General features: G+C 37.6%; 1 protein-coding gene across 1 annotated transcript in view; it reads left to right on the forward strand.

Annotated features, from left to right (window-relative positions):
- The window catches only part of LOC124620339 (clavesin-2), a 63,672-nt gene extending 49,498 nt beyond the window's left edge, over positions 1–14,174 (forward strand). The window contains exons 8-9 of the mRNA XM_047147013.1: positions 3,550–3,643; positions 14,018–14,174. Coding sequence (XP_047002969.1) covers positions 3,550–3,643; positions 14,018–14,172 — 249 coding nt within the window. The 3' untranslated portion in view covers positions 14,173–14,174. The remainder of the gene's footprint in view (positions 1–3,549; positions 3,644–14,017) is intronic.
- Positions 14,175–17,536: the final 3,362 nt, after the last annotated feature.

A 17,536-nucleotide genomic window follows, 5' to 3' on the forward strand; every position in this document is an offset into this window, starting at 1 on the left:
CGGACTGATCATCGGGGTCTCATTTCATCAACATGGTGTCTGTGACGTGTGAATAACTGGCTACGCAAGTGGACTTCCCTGACGGGCCAAAACCACAGGCAATTTCGGTGGGTAACTCTTAACGAATCGGGCCTGGTGATCTGAAACCCACTGTTTCCCGCTAATGTGCAAGCCTTCCCCATTGGATATAGTGTCACTGATCTGTTTGTGTGTGGTGTAATGCAGCAAATTTTCATGGTTTATCTGTGGACCCAGGAACGCGGTGCTCCTCACCGGGCCAGATGCCATGGGCTGCAACTGTCTCACCACAAGAACATTGTACAGTGTGGCATTTATTCTAGCATATTTTTGACACTTTGAAAGTAGTTTATCTATTATGAAGTGTGGATGATAAAGAGAAAAAAATTGTGGCAGTTGCTGACAGTTTGTATGCTATGTACTCATATATTTCTTGAAAGAGGAATCCCACAACACTGGTAAAATAATAGACATAACACATTGGGCAATTAGCGACAATAACAAACATACTAACACCAAAATGTTATTGGTGGTCACGTGCTGTGTTGGTTTACACAAGTCTTTCCTGCCTTACACACTTCTCTCAATAGGCCTACTTTTTTTTTAAGGATAGTTCTGAAATCGGTGAAGCTATTTTAAAACTGTCTTGCGACTCCAAGGAAATGCATATTTTTTCATCAAATGTGTTTTGTTTTATTGAAATAAAATAACCTCAGTGGTCTTAATAAAACAGATATATATACACTCCTGGAAATTGAAATAAGAACACCGTGAATTCATTGTCCCAGGAAGGGGAAACTTTATTGACACATTCCTGGGGTCAGATACATCACATGATCACACTGACAGAACCACAGGCACATAGACACAGGCAACAGAGCATGCACAATGTCGGCACTAGTACAGTGTATATCCACCTTTCGCAGCAATGCAGGCTGCTATTCTCCCATGGAGACGATCGTAGAGATGCTGGATGTAGTCCTGTGGAACGGCTTGCCATGCCATTTCCTCCTGGCGCCTCAGTTGGACCAGCGTTCGTGCTGGACGTGCAGACCGCGTGAGACGACGCTTCATCCAGTCCCAAACATGCTCAATGGGGGACAGATCCGGAGATCTTGCTGGCCAGGGTAGTTGACTTACACCTTCTAGAGCACGTTGGGTGGCACGGGATACATGTGGACGTGCATTGTCCTGTTGGAACAGCAAGTTGCCTTGCCGGTCTAGGAATGGTAGAACGATGGGTTCGATGACGGTTTGGATGTACCGTGCACTATTCAGTGTCCCCTCGACGATCACCAGTGGTGTACGGCCAGTGTAGGAGATCGCTCCCCACACCATGATGCCGGGTGTTGGCCCTGTGTGCCTCGGTCGTATGCAGTCCTGATTGTGGCGCTCACCTGCACGGCACCAAACACGCATACGACCGTCATTGGCACCAAGGCAGAAGCGACTCTCATCGCTGAAGACGACACGTCTCCATTCGTCGCTCCATTCACGCCTGTCGCGACACCACTGGAGGCGGGCTGCACGATGTTGGGGCGTGAGCGGAAGACGGCCTAACGGTGTGCGGGACCGTAGCCCAGCTTCATGGAGACGGTTGCGAATGGTCCTCGCTGATACCCCAGGAGCAACAGTGTCCCTAATTTGCTGGGAAGTGGCGGTGCGGTCCCCTACTGCATTGCGTAGGATCCTACGGTCTTGGCGTGCATCCGTGTGTCGCTGCGGTCCGGTCCCAGGTCGACGGGCACGTGCACCTTCCGCCGACCACTGGCGACAACATCAATGTACTGTGGAGACCTCACGCCCTACGTGTTGAGCAATTCGGCGGTACGTCCACCCGGCCTCCCGCATGCGCACTATACGCCCTCGCTCAAAGTCCGTCAACTGCATATACGGTTCACGTCCACGCTGTCGCGGCATGCTACCAGTGTTAAAGACTGCGATGGAGCTCCGTATGCCACGGCAAACTGTCTGACACTGACGGCGGCGGTGCACAAATGTTGCGCAGCTAGCGCCATTCGACGGCCAACACCGCGGTTCCTGGTGTGTCCGCTGTGCCGTGCGTGTGATCATTGCTTGTACAGCCCTCTCGCAGTGTCCGGAGCAAGTATGGTGGGTCTGACACACCGGTGTCAATGTGTTCTTTTTTCCATTTCCAGGAGTGTATTTTGGCTTGCTTTCTCCATGTAAAAGCAGTTCATTACAAAAGATGTTAATGTTAGTACTTAAGATTTTTGCTCACACATTTAGAAATACAGAAGTCTTTCAATTTTTTTTATTTTTTTTATTTTATTTTTTTTCAATTTATGTCTTTACTTACCCTTGAGATCTCAAAATTTGCTAGGGAAAAAAGGCTAAAACTTGTCTGAAAATTAGGGAAATATCAGGGAATTTCACTTAGAGTAACTTGTGGCAACCCTGTTGTCTCACAGAGATAACACTTTTCTAGTACTTGGGTATTTCACAAAAGTTATATCTCGTGTTATTACTAGAACCTCCCCTAAAGCCCTCTTTAAACAGCAGCTGTTTTAACACTAGTGTCCCAATGGATACATTCACTAATGTTGTGTGTTATTACTAACACTTTTCTTTCTCTTTTGCAAAGTACAATACTAAGGCTAAAAATTGGCTTCAGAAAACTTTGTGTTTATCTTTATTTCAGAAATTAATTAATTAAATCATTTGTGTTCTGTAGATCCCATCAAGAAGGAGAATCTCCACAGATGTGGAGTGAAGTGAGGTTTAAATTGAAAAAAGACAAGTAGACCATGTAAACTTAATGTATAGACTGTACCAAGAATAAACTACCGGTATACTCATTAATGCTATTTTTATTTATGTTAGTTAAAGTCAGCTGAGTAATTTAGAAAAAAATCAGCTATTTTGGGGAAAAACTACTGCATCTTTAGTTATAGTAAATGGCTTTTCTTATTTTTTAAATATCGTATTGGTATCTTAATGTTTGCGTTGCTATTTTCCAAAGAAAATGTTACCTACACCTCTTTTGTCCTGCTTAGAATTCTGTAATACTTGTGAAGCAACTTTACAATGAATACTACTACTTGCCATGAGTCAGCTACATGAATACACAACATGTTTTGTTGGAAATATAGCTTAGTTTAAGACTAAACTGTAGAGTTGTCTGTTAGTCATCTCCTTCTACTTCATTGACTGGCATCAATACAGAGATTATCAAGCAAAGGAATTAAGTTTTTGTTACACTGATTTTGATTATAATATGGTTCATATGAAATTTTTTATATAATATTGTGTCATAATATTAGTCTTTTCATAGGATTGTGCTTGGGTAAAACATAGATCATGGACTTCTGCATTTCTGACACTCCTCTTGGTGGTGGTATCTAGGAATATTCTTCTGTTGTGTAAAACTATAGAAAATCTGTGCATGCATATTATATAATGCCACATTTCTTTTTATAAATATTGTAGTTAAAAAGAGTAATGACATAACCAATTATGAGATGTCATTTCAAATAAGTCTAATGTTAGACATTTGTAATTAATTTCTAGTTTCATCCAAGTATCGATGACCTGAAAGAAACTGTGAACCCAAAAATACTGCCAAGAGAATATGGAGGTTTCATTCCAATGGCTGACATGATAGGTATGTGCCAGTTTGAATTATTTATTACAGTTAAAATCTGTTGTTGTGGCAGGATAGTAACTTACATCATTTTACTATATTTCACTCTCTAGTGTGTAATTTTTTTCCTTGATTTTTTACTTAATTCACTGTTCTCACACATTTGTAATTTGCCAGCTAGTTTTGCTCTGTACTCTGTGCCCTGGGGTTGTGTCTAGGGTGCAGCTCCTGTCCAGAGTCTCTAACCTCATATGGTTGATACGGATCTTGCACAAAGCTTTGCTGCTTTTATGTCTATCAGAGTTTTTCCACTTGTAATGGTCTCTTAAAAACAGTATTAAAAATGGAACTACAATCAAATAAAAACAAAAATACACAGAATGTTTTAGGGCAACTCCAACAAACTTTGAGGGATGACACAAAGACGATCATTTGTTGTTAACCAACATACACAGCCTGGTCCACCACCAGATGATGAGCACTACCACATAGTCACCTGCTGTGTGGCTCTTGGTGAGGTTGTTATTCTGTGAAATCATTCCACTTCTCTCATTCAGCCTGTGTTGTTGTAATACTGTGTCCTCAGTGATGTGCATCTTACCAGTAGTGCATTCAGCTTGTGCTGTTATAATACTGTACCTCAGAGGCATGCATCTTACTATAGTCCTGCTTTGTATCAAGCATCATTACAAAAGCCTAAGTGTAGCAGAAACAAAGACTTTATTTATTTTTTTTTAAATTCTTTACCGACTTCCAGTGTATGTCAAACCTTCTGACAACATGACAGAAGTCAAGACACAGTAGTTACTCCGAATGCTGCCCACAGTAATCCTAATACTGGAACAGTAGACTTGGTAGTGAATGAAGAGCAACATTAGTTACCTGAACTCTTCCAAATTCTACCTGTTTAGTTCTTGCATTGTCTCAGAAACCAGATAAACTTTACTTTCATATTGCAGTGGACTATGGTTTACTAATGTTCCAGAACTGCTGCCCCTCAGGCTATGTACAAACTAAGCCATTATCCTTCATATTTTTTCTGTCACAGAAGAGCAAATTGTAGTAACAAACAGTAAAAGATTGATGCTGACAAGCTGAAAACTATGAACAATCAATATGGTATTCTTAAGGTGGCTCATATGACAACATTATGGTCACAAATGCAAAGTTACTGATTTGTCTCTGTCAGAGTTTCACGTTTTCTGAATAATTTTATAGTCATACTTTGATAAGGCCAGTAGAATATCACACCTAAGTAGTTGCTGGGTCTATCATGGTTTCCAGGAATTAGGCCAATTGCCTGTTCCATCTTAAAAGGTCATTGTTGAGCCAATCTTACTTTGAGAAAAATTTCAACACTGGTTTTGTCAGTCATTCTTCTGGAATTCTATTCACACACTCTTTCACCAGTTTCTATGTTTCTCTATTGCTTTGTTGATCCCTTCAACTTTAAGTTCTTCTCTAACTTGTCAGTCATTCCTTATCTGGTCCCAGTGTGTGCAACTTTTTGCTGCCCTTAGATATCTCATTACAGCAGATAGTTCTTTAAACTTTATTTTTGTTTCCTTTCCTAACTTTTTATTTTAAGGTTCTATTATTAGTGCTCCATATACACTTAAATTCTTCAAGCTTGTTGTCTATATTGCTATTATACTTGTAACTTATTTGGTTTCTTAAGTAAGTAAAACTGTTAACTTGTTCAATTACTCTATTATTGATAAAAATTTTTGATGCCATTACCATCAAATTATTAATTGAGATTTCCATATTATTTTTTGTCCAACAGGTGCAACTAATGAATGACACACTGTAATTTCATGTTGTAATCAAACACATACACACACAAAAAAAAAGATTTTCTGCAAAAAGACAGCGGTTTGTGCTTCCATAGTATGATATCTGTATTCCAGGATGTGCTCCTTGTTTCTATTTTCTTAAGATATTATTAGTGAATGTGTTAAATAATTTCAGTGATAAATTGTACGTTTTGTCAAACATGCTGATTTATAGGTATCATATCTGGAATTCTTGCACCTATTTTAATCATACCTTAGCGTCTATGTACGTATCTGTCAGAATATTTTGATGTGTTCAGCATAACCTCTTTTCTCTACTACCTGTCATAGTAGTTGCCAATTTACATCATCAAAGGCTTTTATATAAATTATAGAGGCTATATGCATTCCACATTAAAGTTACAGCTTTTCCCCATTAACTGTTTTATAATAAATACTTGTCTGTGCACTACCTTCAGTTCCTGAAACCAATCTGTTTTTCTAAAATGAATATTTCACTTATACCCTGTAGTCTCTTGCTAACCATTCTAGTGTATATATATTATAGGCCATGACTGTCAAACATACCCCACTAGAATTATCACAGTTATTCCATTTTACTTTTTTTTTTTTTTTTTTTAAGTGATGACAATTGTATTCCTCCATACACTTATTATAAGCCCATTCTTCCAGTACATATTAAACACATGGAGCATCTTCATCTACATCTAAAACTATATGACTACTCTTCAATGGTGGCCCTAGGGGAAAACTGAACATTGGCGATGGATCAAATTTGCGAGACCCCCTTTCACTTTCCAGTCAGAAAGAAAATGTTAAATGAGCTGAATTATACACTAATAATAATTATACACAAATTTTATTATTATAACGTATAAGGATTATTGCAACGACAAAAAGTACATGTAACAGGTATACATTAAAATAAATGAAAATTCCGGCTTTTCACCTCACTTATGTCATAGTTGATACCAGCTGCTATTTCTGCTTTAATTGAGAGTACTGACGACACAGATAGTCTTTCTTGACACACCGTGCTTCTTAATGAATTTTAACTTTGAGAAACTTCTCTCGGCAAAAGCTGTATGGACCGGCACTGTGAATATCATTCTGATTGTTTTGTAAAGATTTGGATATACTTCTTCCAATTTATTTTCTAATATGTGCCGAATAAGTTGTTTTGCATCTTTGATTGTGTCCTGTAGGATGCATTTTAAAAGTTGGAGCTCCTCATAAAGTTCGAAAGGCTGTATGTTGCTATTTTCACCTTCTCGAAGTATTGTACCTAAATCATAACAGTGTTTGCGAAGGTCATCCGTGGATAACAATTTCAAATAATTCATATTGTAAAGAAAACCAAGTTGTTCAAAATATTCATTGAGCACTTTGAAACAACAAACAGTGTCAAGTATTATAGTGTCTATCATTGCGTTAACTCTGCACTGTATTTCAGCAGATTGCGTAGGTTCATCAATTTGTTCATAACCTAACATTCGTTTTTTTCTGTGCTATTCTTTTTTTAAACTGAGACTCAATTTCATAACTACTTTTTTCTACAAACAATCGAGCTACTGCAGTGCCCGTTACAAATCTTGTCTTACGGAACGAAACGAATGTAAAGTATCAATAGCAACTTTCAAGTTGACTTGAACAGATTACCACAGTTTACTTACATTGTTGACATGTAGTAAAATCTCATACTACACATGTATTGCAACAATAAACTCAAAAGTTAACACAGTCGCTAAGAGTTTCAGAATCATCAGTTCTATTTTTCAGGTCACTCACACTTTCGATGGTATCATCAAATTACAAATATATCACTTTTGCAGCTGCAATTCTACTTTCCCATTGTGTTTCAGACAGAGGTTTCAATGTCAATTTCAATTTAGTTCTTATAAGGTCCTAGTGCTTGCTTCATTTTGTGTAAAGCACATAGGCTTTAATGATGAAATCAAAAAGTATTTCAGCTGTTGTAGAAGTGTTAGCAGCATCTAGCAAAAGCAAATTCCAACAATGGAATCTGTGTGGTGTGAACAAAGCTATTGGATTAATGTTGAGTATTCTTGTTCTAACACCTTTATTAATGCCAACCATATTGGCACCGTTATCATATCCCTGTCCTTGACAGTTTTGGATGTGTAGGTCATTATTTTCTAGTTCATTTAAAACTTCATTTGTTAAATACTCTCCCATTGTTTCTGGGATGGCAATAAACCCAACAAAATGTTCCTCTACCTCTCCAGTTGAGGATTTACAAAATCTTAATTTTATTGACATTTGTTCCACACAGCTCAAATCCCTGGTACAATTGAGCATGCTTGTCTGCCTCTTTTTATAATTTCGTTGTTAGCAGATTTGGACATTACTATAATTAATTGATTTCGTATGTAATGGCTCAGATAATGCTTACATAGTTGCTTTTTCTTAATGTGTTGCAAGTGCTGTTTTAGAGTTATATCATATTTGGATAACAATTTAAATAGATCTATAAAATTTCCACTGTTTCCACTGTCATTTAGGTTAAGGGATTATCGATGCCCTCTATACATCAGATTGGGTGAAGCTAAGTATTTTATAATATTGCTCAATCTCCCAAACAAGTTATACCAACACCTTTGTGATTCCCTAATAGTCACAACATCCTTCTTTTACCATCTGTGTCTGCAAATGTGAAAAAAAAGTCAACAAGGAAAGCATTAAACTTTGTATTGAGATATGGAGAAGCTAACCATCTGCAACGTTACTTTTTGCCATTACTCAATTTTCTAGTAAAATGTCTTTTATTGGCATCTTTGGGGTAGCTCTAATCAGGTTTCTCTAGGTTTTGCTGGGGACCATTTACTGGAAATACCCACTTTCCCAGATCTAATTCTATAAATGACTCTCTTATAAAAATGGTTTGTTCTCGATTATCACTTTTGAAGTCTTTATTCGGTGCACAATCTCAGATCACAGCAGTTTCACCCAACTCTGATGCTGTATCAGAAAGGGTAACAGATTCATTTGACCCTGAAGCTCGTTCTGTTTCAGAAACTAAAGACACTTGGATAAGAGATTCATCAGAGGCCTCTGGAACAGTTAAACCTGCAGGTTTCTTAAGAAATTTCATCGTACTTGAACTCATAGCTTGGTTGGATATAATCGTCTCTGCTTTTCTTTTTCTTTTTGATGCACTGGATTCCCATTTTCTCCCTTTGTCTCTGTTTCTAGAGGATCCTCCAGACATGATGATGTGAAAAACATTTTGTGCTTAGTACACTGATAAGTACAGTAGGATACTTAAAGTACTCAGTGTCATAGTATAGAGAGAATAGGCAGAATATTTTTTTTTATTCTGTCATGTATGATAGCAGCCAAATAAATATTCCAAGAAATGTTTTTGTGTACTGGCTTACCATAGCATGGTATTCCTGTAGTATGTATGGCTGAAATTGGTACAACCACACCTTCAGAGATAAAAGACTTGTTCACTTCTAACAGTTTAATAACTTGAAATAAGAGTGAAGTGTCACTTGGTAGGATTGGTTTCAGAGAGCTGGCATTTCTGGCCAAGACAATGCTCTTGCCCGTATTGTCTCTTCCACAGAGCATTGTTGCATTTGCTTGTTGTTGGATCGAAGAGTCAATTCAGAAAATCTGTGCATACCAAGCGGGCTGTGAATATGTATGAAGACGAGTAAGTGTATTTTCTGTTTAACATGCATCTTCTTTTAATATGGCAATCAGCTTCCTCTCTAAGTATATAATTTAATAAGTTATTTTACAAAATATTTTTAGTCTGTATGAATGACTTCACAGCAGAACAGTCTCCCTCGAGTTCCATACATTACTGCCATCTAGCGTGCATGTGCTGATTCGCAACAGGTATGTCCCTTGCGAATCGTGTAATGTTATAGGTCTACTGGGACCAGTCTGCAGTCCCAGACATGTACGCTTGGTGCACTGCCGCATAGGCGCACACCTTAGATAATGTTACCAGGTGACCCTAGATAAATATTACCGCATTCGTACGGAAATAGAGACAAACAACTAAGTAGCTAAAATTTTATCAGCTTCAACAACTTTCTTGCGAGACTCCCATAAGCACGAGGCCAGCAGCAGTCGCTGATGCCTAACATTGCCCACTGCCAGCCAGCTGAGTGTGAACTGCAGAGTAGCAGAGGTTTCGTCGAACCACTTTCACTCTATTTTTCGACCATCCCACACTGAAAGAGCTCATGGGAAAAACAAACACTTCAATCTTTTGTGTGTGCTCTGATTTCACATGTTTTATTACAGTGATCATTCATTCCTATGTAGGTGGGGGTCAACAAAATATTTTCACATTTGAAGGAAAAAGCTGGAGATTAAAATTTCATGAAGAGTTCTCGCTATAACAAAAAACATCTTTGTTTTAATGACTGCCATCCCAACTCGTGTATTATATCCACGATGCTTTCTCCCCTACTTCACAATAATTCAAAAGGAGTAGCCCTTCTTTTAACTTATTTGATGTCCTCCACCCAGCATATCTGTCAAGGAACCCACATTCCACAGCAGTACTTTAGCAGAGGACAAACAAGCATAGCGTAGGCAGTCTCTTTCATAGATCTGTTGCATCTTATAAGTTTTTAGCCAATAAGACGAACTCTTTTGTTTGCCTTCACCACAATATCTATGTGATCGTTTCAATTTAAGTTGTTCTTAATTGTAATTACTAGGTATTTAGCTGAATTGATAGCCTTTAAATGTGTGTGATTTTTCATTTAACCGAAATTTAATGGTTTCCTTTTAGTACTCATGTGGATGAAGTTACACTTTTCATTATTTAGGGCTAATTTCTACTATTTGTACCACACAGATATCCTGTCAACATCATTTTGCTATTGATTTTGATCTTCTGTTGACTTTACTAATGGTAAGTGGCAGCATCTGCAGACAATCTGAGATGGCTGCTCAGTTTATGTAGATTAGAAACAACAAAGGGCCTATAACATATCCTCGAGGAACATCAGATTTCATTTCTGTTTTACTTGATACCTTCTGTCAATTACTATGAATGGTGACCTTTTTAACACAAAAACATGAATCCAACAACAACAAAAAGTGCGCATGCAAGTGCCTGCTGAAAGCAAAATGTGTCAGCTGCTTTGGATAAAGACTATGGAATACTTCATAATGGCACACTGCTTCTGATGAGTGTGACGTCACAGCTGTTCACATTTTCATTTTGAGCAGTTTCCAGTGGACTCATGTGCATGCACAGTTGAGTAGTGTATGAGCAGTACCTTCTCCTGCTTGTGGCGGCAGCAGTAGCAAGAGGCAGTGAAGCCACCCAGAAATTTTTTTTTGGCGCACCCAAGCTACCAAATTCGTGCATGCCTAGAGCAGTCTGGATTGTAGTGGGGAGGGGGTAGTGACCTGTGTTTATGTTTGGTCATTTTGTTGTTTCCTTTTTGTTTACAGTTCCATTATCAAGTGGAAACAAAATGGATTTCTGTGACTGGGAACTATCAAGTTAATTAGTATAAATTCACATAATTATGGAAGGCTAAAATATGTTACTGATTTCAGTTGTCTGATATTCTTTCCATGTTTTTGGCAGTCAAGCATTAATCGCCTTGTGCAACAATGAAGTTATTTTTGTCAGTTCGCTAAATAAATGTGGCTTTTATTAACCTTTTCTACAAATGCAGTCAGTTTATAAGAAACACAGTGTTTCATTCCACACTATTGGCCAGGTTCACTCAAATTTAAGTGCACACTTTCATCTTCTGGCACATATGGTATTATGCCATAATAAAGAACCAAACATGAGACAAAACAGTACTGGTACTCCAAGAAAATTTGCATCCTGAAAAGCACATTGAAAAGCTTATTATCAGGTTGTGGCCTACTTCATTGTGAATCTGGGTGTACGAACATGTCCTTTAAGCCGAATTACGCATTTTAGTATGGTTTACAAAATTCCTATGTTCTTGTAGTATCCTCTGATGTCCTATTTTTTTCATGACATCTTGTAATATCTCTTAATGCTAGATGTGTATGAACGTGCGAGCTTCTTATGCCATTGCAGCTGCCCACATTAGTAACACCTGTTTTCTGACACCTGCTAAACGAACCCATGTCTAAGACGTCGCAGAAAAATATTGCAAATAGTTCTTTGAAAAGTGTTATTTTCAAAGGAAATTTCCTTTTGTGCAAGATGAATTATGTTACGTGTCGGAATGTACAATGAATTTCTTCAATCACAGACTCTCATTTAAAACTTAACACTTTGAGTACCAACCTCTTAGAATAATTTCGAGCTCAGAAGACCAGAAATTGCCATTGTTTAAAATTTTATTGGCACATTTGTGTGATGTATATAAAGTGTACCAGACACTAAAAATACCAATATTATATATGAATCCTTAGCTTTTCTTGTGCTACACTATGTACATTAATTTAAACCATCAACTTTTCCCATTTGCGTGTTCACGCTACTTAAAAGTGATGTTGCTATTGGCTAACTACATCACATTCTATGCTGTGAATATCTGTTGTAACTGGCTGGTGAAATCAGTGAGATGAGCTATGATTGGCTTACAAAAGTGCATTGCAATCTCTGTTTCAGTAATTCAGAAACTAGCACGCTGTGTTTGGTGGAAATTGAATATATACATTCATAAGAAAATATGCAGCATATTGTAATATGAAAATATGCAGTGTATCATAATATGAAAATATGCAGCATACATGTTGCTGCATCTCAAAGATTTTTCCAAAGCACGTCCCTCTCCTCCCCCTCCCCCTACCACCCCTTTCCCCATTGCTGAGTTTCATTTTATAGAGTGCCAGAAAGTCTACGCTGGTGTATAAAAACTTGACCATTCAAAGGATTAATATTTTTACGGGTCGGAAGGAATGTACAGTGTTGCTTATCATGGAAAAAGTATATTTTCACCTTGGAAGAAATGTATTTTCATGTGGGAAAAAGTGCATTTTTAAATGGGAGATCCAGAAAAAATTCGGGATTTTTTTTTTACCATGTATACACCCTGAAAAAGCACCAATCATATCAGTTTTTAATTGTCCATAGGCCAAAAACCACATAAAAAGCATAAATCAAAACCAAATCAGATTATTAATTTCCATGTGACTGGCGCAAAACATGTTCAATATGCTGTCCACCATTTCTGCAACAATGTGAAATCAAGAAACAGCATGTTCCACAACAGATCGAAGTGTTTCTGGGGTCACATTAAGAATGTGTTGCACAATGTGTGCCTTCAGTGTAGCTAGGTTTACAGTTGGAACACTGAACATGACTTCTTTGAGATAGCCCCATAGCCAGAACCCACACGGATTAGGATCAGGTTATCGGGATGGCCAGGTTGCAGGGAAATGGCGGCTGATAATTCCAGCTTTTCCAAGATGGCAGTTCAGCAGCTGGTTAACTGGATCTGAAATGTGCAGAGGTGTGCCATCTTGCATAAAAATGATCTCATCCACACATCCAAACTGCTGGAGAGCTGGAATGACATGGTTGCACAAAAGACACTCATAGTTCTTACCAGTGATGGTACAGGTAACAGGACCGGATTCACCTGTCTATTTGAAAAAAATATGGCTCTGTAACAAATAATGCCATAAACCTGCACAACACAGTGACCTTTTCAGGATGAAGTGGTATTGGTTGATTTGTGTGTGGATTTTCCATTGCCCATATTCAACAATTCTGTGTATTGAGCATCCTGTCAGATGGAAGTGAGCTTCATCTGTCCACAAAATCTTCCACAGCCAATCATTGCCCACTTCCATTTGAGCAAGAAATTTTAAAGTAAAGGTCTGTCTTGCTGTCAGGAAGCAACTTGTGCTCATGGGTATGTCCAATGTTCGGGCAATTCTTCGTGCACTACACATTTGCACACCTCCACTCATCTCCTCCTGCATTGCTGTGGCCACTGCTTCCACTGGCGTTGAATCAATTTGTTTCCTCCTTGTACCAGGCTGCACACCAAAAGAACACATCTTTTAGGATTTTCGAATCATTTTCGCCAGACCCACAACAGTCATCGGGCCAAAGCTTGTTTTCAAATCCTTCAGGGTCCGGAACTTCTGCAGAGTGACGTGTGCACAGTCATCATTCTTGTAATACAGCTTTACAAGCAGATCACAATCCTGCATTGAGACAGCTATCGCAAACGTCACAGATGTGAAAGGAGGAAAAGCCATGTACCTGGCATGTTTATACCAACTTCAGTGGGTCATGCACATGACAGATGTTCTCATTTACGTATTCTGGCACATACAGCACCATCTATTACTCAATTTTCACACTATTTTTTTCTTCTGTCATTGGTTTTCCCCCTTCTCCGATAATATTCCATTGCAATTTGACGTCATTCTGATCAGAGGTGTCATTTCTACAGCGTTTTGAAAGTTTAACTTTAATTATAATCATCCTGTATTTCAGAAGAAGGCCATCTCCCTGAAAGATTATGTGTTTATTAGTCCTTTTACTGCACCTGTCTATAGCTCAACATATCTGCTATATGGTGAATCTATTCTTTTCATAATATTCTAAGTGAGAAAGTTATTTTTCATAATCTATGTGGGACAAATTCTGTTTCAGCGAACTTCAAAAATGTTCTCAGAAGGAAGAGAGATGTTCTTAAATCACTAGATGATATGGAGATCGACCTGAATTATAAAACGTCATACATTACCGATTTAGAAGATGAACTAAGTGGTGTTGCAGGAAGCTTCCGTAAACTTGAGGTGGACTAGAATTACTGCTGTATTGTGTAATATATTTTACATCAAAATTAAATCAGTTTTATATAAATGTGACTGTTGTATGGCATTTCTAAATGTCTTATCAATTTTACATGATAAGAGCAGGATACAGTAGTCACTTTTGGTGGTTTCTTTTCCATGTGAATTCTTGCAGTATTAGAAATATTTGTGTATCGTAGTGACCTTGGGAAACTGTTCTCCCAGTCTGATCTCTTCTGTGTTTTGATATGTTTTGTATTGTTCTTAGAACATGGTTGAACTTTTATAGTCCTATAACATTTCACAGTTTAACATATTTATCAGTTCACTGACAACTACTTTAAAAATCGTGAGTTATTGTATCTGTAGATCATTAAATGAAATAGCTCCAATGTCATTTTGAGAAACAGTTTTTATTTGTTTTGAACTTTACTATACCAAAACATCAGAGAGGATTCAATTTCTTTGATCTACTGGATGCTTTAAAAATAACAGATCAAAATTATTTTACCAAGAAATAACAGGAGTTCCTATAACAGTAATAAGCACAAAGTCCAGAGAAAGGTATATAAAATAAAGATAGATTAATACATTATTTACAACTCCTGCTTTGCTTTAGCATTACCTGATTTGAAATAAATATATACATGCATTGTATAGCAGGTGCTTCATACTTGAATCTTATTCTAAGAAAACACCTGATGTGGAATGAACACAGGTTATGTATTTATTCATGTCTTTAAAGACACTTGAGATTTCTGCTTAGTGCTGTTCTGTTTATATGATAAAATAACTGAGTTGAGTTGTGTGAATTATGTCTGACTGTATGTAATTATAATTTATTCATCATTATCAGTAAATGAAATTTCTAGTATTTTATAGTGCACTTTGTTTGTTATAATGTTCGTCAAAACTTTTGTATATACATTTCAATCTTCTCATGCATAGTTGACTGTGTAAAAGATGTGACTTATGTACAATTTATATAAATATAAAATACTTTTGATAAGTACTATTTGCCTGGTGGTAAAAAGTTACCAAGAATGTAGTAAAGTGAGTATCTGAAATGTGCTCTGTAGATATAACAGTTGTGTTTAAGAAATGAACAGAATATGTTTGTTAATGCCATCAGAAATGATTGCATTTATTCAGGGAGGTGTTTGTTTATCTATACTTATAAGCATTCAATGTGAAAAGCAAAATAAATTCTGAGATATTTGCAAGAAAATTAAGTTATATGTTTTCATTGTAAGTTATGGATTTTTCATCTAGAGAATGTAATCACAGAATGATAAATTTGTTTTGATTATTACTATCTTTTCACTGAGCCTGTAAGGCTAACTAAAGGAAATTTCAGTTCATCTTAAGTTTCAATACTAGATACAAAGAACTAAATTTCCAAGAATTTCAACTTATGTATTTTCATAATTAAATTTCCAACAATATCAGTTTACATTATGTATTTTTTATTTCACTATTCTTCCATGCTACAATTCATCAATGTGAAAGAGTGCTGAATCAGTTCTTTCCACGGAGTATGAAAAACTGACAGAAGAGAACTGTTTCTCAAAAGCATGTGTGAATTGTTAATGCAGTGTCACAAATTTCAAGCATGCATGTGCTTAACCATACACACACAAACTTGTGTTACAGTTTCCAGGCCATAATTTGATAGGTACAGCACTTACTAATATTTGGCAGGTGCTGTTATTGAAAACTTAAGTCTCTTCTTAACCACTTAAAGAAAGCAGTCTGCACATAACTGTGAATTGTGTATGCTGTAGGCAAGTTTGCCCATTCTTACTATTTTGTAACACTGGTGGTACTGCAGGATGATTCATGGATCCATTTATTAATTTGCACATAATTCAGGTGAGCCTACAGGGATGTAAAGTTATACATTGACAGTCAGAAGTAATTGCTGCTGGCAGAGTACAAGTAAAGTTAAGTTCAGTGTCCTGGCCCCAAAGCACCAACCAGGCTTCATGACCCCCCCCCCCCCCCCCCCCCCGTCTCTGCCAGCAGTATCTTCAGATGTGGTACGGAGCAGCACATGTTCAGTACACCGTTTTCCCAGTCACTGTTGAGTTTCTTGACCTCAGAAGCTCTAATAGACAGGCGAGTAGTTCCTCAGTTGGCCTCATGAGGCTAAGTGCATCCCATACCACTTCTCCTGTGGAGGAAAAACCCGTGTCAGTACCTGAAATCGAACCTGGGTCCCCTAGGTGGCAGTTGGCTGTGCTGACAACTCAGCTACAGAGCCGGACTCTGCAAAGTATACTGTCATGTCAGCTTTCCCTGAGTCAGTACTTTTTTAATGACATAGTTGTGATGTAGTTATGATTACCACCTAGCCCCTCCACAACAGCATTATTGATATAACTCAACAAATCAAGCCAAGATAAATTTAGTAATGTGTTTTTGTGATTATCTAAAGATAAGAACTTGTCCTATAAGAAAGCATTATATTTGTATGAAATTATACTGAGGAACAAAAACTAAATAAATTTCCAGCAGTGCTGCAAAATGTTTCGTTCTTTTGGCTAATATTTCTGCCACCAAACAATGCTAGCAATGTAAAATAAAAGTATTAGATGCAGATTCAATTGCTCTTCAAATATGAGACCCCCCTCCCCCTCTCCTCCTCTTTATCCTGTATCCAAACAGCTACCCTCTGAGAAATTCAGCATCTTTCGCAGTATTCACCTTCCTTCCTCAACTCTGTTTGTAGTGACACCAACATCACAGTTGTAGAAGCAATTCATCTTATGACTCTTCCTACAGATAAGGGTCCAACAATTTTGCTCATGAGTTGCAGTAACTTCATGGCTGTGAATACTCTCCAGCTTCTGGAACCTCTACTTTCAAACTTTTCTGTTGTTATACCATCCAAGGGGTCCTTCAAAATAACTTTTAAAAACCTGGTACATCCTACAACCTGTCACCTGGATCCAAAGATCCACAAACCCTACTCATCTGGAAACTTCAAGGCTGGCCTGCCTGTCATGACTTGCTATGACACACACCCAAAGAGAAATCTTGTCTTGGTTGACTGGCATCTCCAACCAATTGTTGCAACCTCACGGCCTATATTCAGGACACTAATCACTTCCTCCATCATGGGGATGAAACTCTTATAGGCAGTTTCAGTACCATGACCTCGGTTCACTAAAAGACCATTTGCGGTGCAATAAATTTGTTAATCTATCATCTTGGCTTCTTACTGGGTGAATTAAAGTCATGCATGTATCTTTTTGTTTCATGGTAAACAAAAAATTGTTTCAAGAAACAAAAACAGAGATAAAATCATTTACCCCACAGAATTTTACAGATGCATTAAAAAATAAAGCACAAGCAAAATATTCACAATGCAATT

The sequence above is a fragment of the Schistocerca americana genome, chromosome 6 (genome assembly GCF_021461395.2).
Source record: "Schistocerca americana isolate TAMUIC-IGC-003095 chromosome 6, iqSchAmer2.1, whole genome shotgun sequence".
In the NCBI taxonomy this organism is placed as follows: Eukaryota; Metazoa; Arthropoda; class Insecta; order Orthoptera; family Acrididae; genus Schistocerca; species Schistocerca americana.